General features: G+C 35.0%; 1 protein-coding gene across 1 annotated transcript in view; it reads left to right on the top strand.

The window, feature by feature from the left end:
* DPY19L2 (dpy-19 like 2) overlaps window positions 1-6,821 on the top strand; it is a 94,870-nt gene that overhangs the window by 64,346 nt on the left and 23,703 nt on the right. Inside the window, exon 17 of the mRNA XM_007128292.4 lies at window positions 4,408-4,432. Coding sequence (XP_007128354.2) covers window positions 4,408-4,432 — 25 coding nt within the window. The remainder of the gene's footprint in view (window positions 1-4,407; window positions 4,433-6,821) is intronic.

Below are 6,821 nucleotides of genomic sequence, written 5' to 3' on the forward strand. Positions count from 1 at the left end.
TATCACATTTATTGATTTTTATATGTTGAACCATCCTAACATTGCAAAGATAAATCCCACTTGGTCATGGTGTATGATCCTTTTAATGTGATGTTGAATTTGGTTTCTACTATTTGTTAAGGATTTTGGTATCTGTATTCATCAGGGATATTGGCCTACAATATTCTTTTATTGTTATTGTCCTTGTCTTACTTCCGTGTCAAGGTAATATTAGCCTTGTAAAATGAGTTTGGAAGTCTTCTTTTCTCTTAAATTTGTTGGAAGAGTTTGAGAATGATTGGCATTAATTCTTGTCTAAATGTTTGATGGAATTCTCCAGTGAAGCCATCTGGTCTTGCAGTTTTTTTTTGTTGGGAGACTTTTGATTACTAATTCAATCTCCGTACTAGTTTTAAGTCTGTTCAGAGTTTCTATTTCTTCCAGTTCAGTCCTGGTAGATTGTATGTTTCTAGGAAAGTATCCATTTCTTCCAGGTTGTCCAATGTGCTGGTTTATGATTGTTTGTACAGTTTCTTATGATTCTTTGTATTTAGTTGTAATGTCCTCTCTTGCATTTATGATTTTCTTTATTTGAGTCTTTTTTTCTCAGTTCAACTAAAGCCTTGTCAATTTTGTTTATCTTTTCAAAAAAAAATCTCTTAATTTCATTGATTTTTTTCTATTATTCTTTCTCTCTATTTCAATTATTTCTCCTCTGATGTTTATTTTCTTCCTTCTAATTTTGGGCTTAGTTTCTTCTTCTTCTTCTGGTTCCTTGAGGTGTATAGTTAAGTTGTTTATTTGAACTCTTTCTTTTTTCTTAATGTAGGCATTTATTGCTATAAACTTCCCTCTTAGAATTGCTTTTGCTGCATCTCATAAATTTTGGTATGTTGTGTTTCTATTTTCATTTGTTTCAAGATACTTTTTGATTTCCTTTTGATTTCGTCTTTAACCCATTGATTGTTCAGGATTATATTTGTGAATTTTCCAGCTCTCCTCCTTCTAATTTCGTACTGTTGTGGGCAGAAAAAATACTTGATATGATTTCAATCTTAAATTTGTTAGGACTTGTTTTGTGACCTAACATATGATTTATCCTGGAGAATGTTCCATGTGTGCTTGAGGAGGATGTGTGCTCTGCTGCTGTTGAATAGAATGCACTGTGTGTATGCTTAGGTCCAGTTAGTCTAAAGTGTAGTTCAAGTCCAATATTTCCTTAATGATTTTTTGTCTGGATGATCTATCTAATGTTAAATTGGGTATTTAAGTCCCCTGGAATTATTGTGCTGCTGTCTATTTCTCCTCTCCTATCTATTAATATTTGCTTAATATAGTTAAGTGTCTTAATGCTGGGTGCATATAGATTTAGAATTGTTATATCCTTTTGATGAAGTGACCCCTTTATCATTATATAGTGACTTTCTCCTTTGTCTCGTTACATTTTTCAGCTTAGTCTGTTTCACCTAATGTTATATATATATATATATATATATATATATATATATATATATATTTACCCCTGCTTTCTTTTCATTTCCATTGTGTGGAATACCTTTTGTCATCCCTTCACTTTTACTTCATGTGTATCCTTAAAGCTAAAATAAGACTCTTATAGGCAGCATAATTGGGTCTTGTTTTTTTATTCATTTAGCCACTCTATATATCTTTAGATTAGAGAATTTAATCAATTTATACTTAAAGTAATTATTGATAGATGAGGACTTATTTCTGCCATCTTGTTTTCTTTCTGTTTTGTAGTTTCTTTCTTCCTCTCATGCTATCTTCCTTTATCACTTGATGATTTTTCATAGTGGTATGCTTTGATTCCTCTATTTTCTATGTATCTACTATAGGTTTTTACTTTGTGGTTATCATGAGGCTTACATAATACATCTTATAGTTTTGAGTCTATTTTAAGCTGATAACAGCTTAACTTCAATTGCATATAAAAATTCTGCCTTTTTACTTCCGTTGTCCCCATTTTATGCTTTTGATGTCACAATGTGGATCTTCTTATATTGTGTATCCATTAATAAATTATTTTAGCTATATTTATTTTTTAATGCTTTGGTCTTTTTATCTTTATACTAGAGTTAGGTGATTTACACACCACTACTACAGTATTAGCATATTCTGAATTTGACTGTGTAGTTACTTTTACTAGAAAGTTTTATACTTTCATGTGTGTTCATGTTACTAATTAGCATTCTTTTGTTTCAGCTTGAAGGACTCCCTTTAGCATTTCTTATAAGGCAGGTCTAGTGATGATGAACTCCCTCGGCTTTTGTTTGTCTGGGAAAGTCTTTCTCACCTTCATCTGAAGGACAGCTTTACTAAGTAAAGTATTCTTAGATGGCAGATTTTTTATTTGAGCACTTTGAATATCCCACTCTCTCCTGGCCTCCAAGGTTTCTGTTGAGAAATCTGCTGATAGCCTTACAGGGGTTCCCTTATATGAGATGATTTGCTGTTTTCAAAGTTCATTTTTTGTCTTTGATTTTGACAGTTTTATTACAATGTATCTAGTGAATTTGGGAAAGGTCATGTATGAGCCTCCTCTACTTGGATGTCCATATCTCTCCCCAGAGTTAGCAAGTTTTCAGCCATTATTCCCTAAATAAGATTTCTACCCTGTTATTTATATGTTTATTCATGGACATTTTAATCTGAACACTCAAATCTTTCTTTAGCTCAGGGGATAGTTATTCTCTTTTCTTTTTTTTTGCTTTAGCCTCTCTTTTTTGAACATATATTATTGCTTTTATCATATTTTTTATTTCTTTTTTTCTTATGTTCTCAGAGAATTCTATGATTGGGTCTTCAAAATGACCAATTTCAGCTGTGTAAATTCTGCTATTCAACCTTCTTTTGAGGTTTTAAATTAGGCAAATATGTTTTTTCATAATTTCTGAAAGCTTTTTTTTACTGCAACTTGTTTTAATTGAATGGATGCAGAATCCTCTTAGACTTCTGTGAAAATAATAATTGGAATTTTCATTTAATACTATCTATTATTCCTTATAGTAACTCTTTCTTGAGAGTTCAGTTCATATGCTCATTTATCTTGATGTTTTTCTTTCATCCTATTTGTGTCTCATGATTTGGTTGTATATTGATATTCTAAATTAGTTACTAGATTTATTTGTATCCATACTTATTGTTGGGGTCATTGGTGATTATAATACTTACCTACCAGGCCTCTCCCTTACATGCAGTAGCTCACTACAGGAGTCTGTCGTGACTGGAAGATTTCAGGACATGTGGGAACCCATCCATTCACCCCCACCTCCACCCTTGACTGCATAAAGTCAGGAAGGACTTGCAAGGTTGGCAAAATAATTTGGTGATTTCACTACTATTCTAAGAGGCCTTCCCTCCACTACTCTTCTTAAAAAATCTCTGGATCTGTGTGTGCCCCTGAACTAACTTATACTTCTTACTTTCTTTTTTTTTTTTTTTTTTTTTGTGGTATGCGGGCCTCCCTCTGCTGCGGCCTCTCCCGTTGCGGAGCACAGGCTCTGGACGCACAGGCTCAGCGGCCATGGCTCACGGGCCCAGCCGCTCTGCGGCATGTGGGATCCTCCCAGACCGAGGCGCGAACCCAGTTCCCCTGCATCAGCAGGCGGACGCGCAACCACTGCGCCACCAGGGAAGCCCCATTTACTTTCTTATTTTATACTGTCTTACTTCTCTCTCCAGCCCCAAAATCCATATGAGAAGGCCTCTTATCCTGCAAAGACTGAAATATTCAGTCTTTACAATGGGCAGTCTTGTATCTCTTGGCTGGATCTAACATAAACTTTATGAGGATAAAAACAGTATCTATTCTGTTCACACTGTGCTCACTGCACAGTGCCTGGAACACAGTAGGTATGCCATAAAAATTTAGTAAATTTTTAGACATAAATATTTAGAAAATTTGTTAGACAACTTTTGTGGAACTAAAAATACTTATAAGCTTTACCTAGTAACTTTTATTCTAGAAATTTATCCTAAGGAAATAGGAGCATCAGAGATGCTCACAGAGTTTTAAGTACAAGGATGTTCACGTTAGTAATTGTGAATAATAAAAACAACTCAAAAGTCACAGCAGTGCTTATATAAAGCATTATATATTCTGTATATGGTTGAATATTTAATAGATATTCTTTTTATTCATTTATCTCTCCAGAGATACAGTTTTCAGCAATCAGTAAAACCCATTTTATCTTAACCAAAGAACAACATTTTGATATACTTTAAATAGAATGACTATAAATCATGCCTTTTAAATTGCCGTAATTTTTAGTAAGATTATCTGATAGCTTTATTTATTTATATATTTATTTATTTAAAATGTAAGAACAAATAAATGGAAGTTCATTTTGATGAAATCATAGTATAATGGACAGTCAGTAAATAGATAATATTTTTCTTTTATTCCAGAAAACAGCTCCTTGAACATGGTGAGGTAAAACTTTCATTTTAATCTCTGCTAGATTTGTGTATTATATTTTAGTTCAAGGATAATTCACAAAGGTATAACTCTGCTGTTGATAGACCAACATCAGTGCTTAAGTGCTTCAGCACTGGTAATAAATTTCTGCTCATCCTTCCCACTTTTTAATCTGCTCTCAGTTTTGAACAGTAGTAAGGACTTGACAGCCGGAAGGCTGATTTATGACCACAGAGTATAATTAAATTAAATTACCTTCCTTCATTCATTCAACAATAACAAACATTAATTTCTAACCCGCTGAGCTAATCAGCTACAGGCCATCAGGGTAGGTACCCGTGGTCCTGTGACTGGTGGCTTTTTGCCACACACACAGACCTGATGGTCAGCCAGTTACAAGCTTAGCTGTGTTACAGGATACAACAGATGGTATAGCGATGTTCCTGCCCTCAAATATGTCTAATTTTTCAACAGAGAGCAAAACAAGATAGCCTTTCTTATGGTGCTAAATTATTTTGTGACACACAAGAGAAATATCATCATGGGCTAGAAATACAATTTCCTAAGTAATAGAACTTTGAGTCTTAAGTGGCAGGTCAAATTTACAAGAGAGGGCAACTGAATTTGAACTTAATAGGAATAGCTTATGATGATAACTAATATTTTTTAAATAGTTACTATGTGCCATGTACTGTACTGTTTTGATTCTCATAATATTCCACTTTGCAAATAAGAAAATTATATTAATTAAATGATATTAGCTATTACAGAGATAAACACTAACATTGAAATGACTAAATCAGTAGAAATTTAATTCTTTGCTCACATAAGGTTAAAACCGGAGTTCCTGATTAGCAGGTAGTTCTCCAACAAGCAGTATTTGAAGTACCCAGACTCCTTCCATCTATGGCTCTGCCATCTTCAACATGTGGTTTTCAGGCTTGATGTGTACAAGGCAGCAAAGGAGAAAGAACATGGAAGATTGTACACTGGAGGCTTTGTAAGGCTGGAAAAGATAGATGCACATCACTTCCTTCTCACAGCCAGAACTCAGGTGCATGGCCACACCTGACTGCCAGGGAGGCTGGGAAATGGAGTCTTGCTATGTGTTTAGGAAAAAGAGCAAAGGGATCTCTGCCAAGGACTAGAGACCTAGAGAAATTAAATAGTTTACCTAAGGTCTCACAGCTAATTTGCAGTAAATCTTGCATTTAACCACTAGCAATCCATTTCCAGTGCTCTCAGAGGAGTAGTCAGCACTTACTGCTTCCTATGTGTAGGGCATTTTGGGGAAAGTTATTTGATAATTTCATTCTCACAGCAACCCATTGATGTAAGTACTATTATTTTTTTTTTTTACAGATGAAAAAAACTGTGGCATAGAGAGGTTAAGTATTGATAACTTGCCTAAGGTCACAAAGCTAAAGTGGCCTTAGCTTTGTAGAGCCAAGGGCTATGAACCCAGGCAGTGTAGCAGCAAAATCCATGCTGTTGGCCATTCACTCTGATACCACCTAATGTGAACTGCTTTTATGTAAATCAGGCATGTCACATTATCCAGCTTTACTTACTAGTACACATTCGTACTTCATATTTTATCATACAATATTTAAAACCCACCTCTTTTTAAAAATATAGTATTCCTTAAGTTTCTGCCTCTCTTTCTCACACAGTTTGCTACCTTCTCATTGTCTTTCATTTCTCCATTTGTCCTTGTTTTGCCCATTTTTCTTTTTTCTATTCTGCATACTTATAAGTTCAGTCTTTATTATGTGCCTACTATACACCAGGTTTCTGCTTTTATGGAATTTAAGGTATAGTAGAAGGGAAAAAGATGTGACCACATAATTATATGTGCAATGACAAAGGAAGATACAAAAGTAGTACAGAAGAAGTGATTAAATCTGTGTTTGGAAGGGATGGGGTAGTTAGGGAAAGGCTTTTCAAATGACTATAGAGGAGGAGCTTACCAAAGTCAAAGGAAGCACGTGTGCAAAGAAGACAGAAGGTAATAAATTTATCCAGAGCTACAGGCAAATCAATATTGCTGATGCATAAAAAAGGCAAGAAGATGGGAAAAGAAAGCAGCGTTCAGACTATGATGCCTTTGTATGCAAAGAAGCTGGACTTCATTCTGGACTTTGTTGTTAAGTTGGAGATGGTATGGTCAGATCTGAGTTTTAAATACTTTAAGTCTGTTGGCAGTAAAGAAGATGGTTTTTTATTTTTTTATTTTTATTTTTTTATTTTATTTATTTATTTTTTTGCGGTACGCGGGCCTCTCACTGTTGTGGCCTCTGCCGTTGCGGAGCACAGGCTCCGGACGCGCAGCCTCAGCAGCCATGGCTTACGGGCCCAGCTGCTCCGCGGCATGTGGGATCTTCCCAGACTGGGGCACGAACCC

The sequence above is a fragment of the Physeter macrocephalus genome, chromosome 5, assembly GCF_002837175.3.
Source record: "Physeter macrocephalus isolate SW-GA chromosome 5, ASM283717v5, whole genome shotgun sequence".
In the NCBI taxonomy this organism is placed as follows: domain Eukaryota; kingdom Metazoa; phylum Chordata; class Mammalia; order Artiodactyla; family Physeteridae; genus Physeter; species Physeter macrocephalus.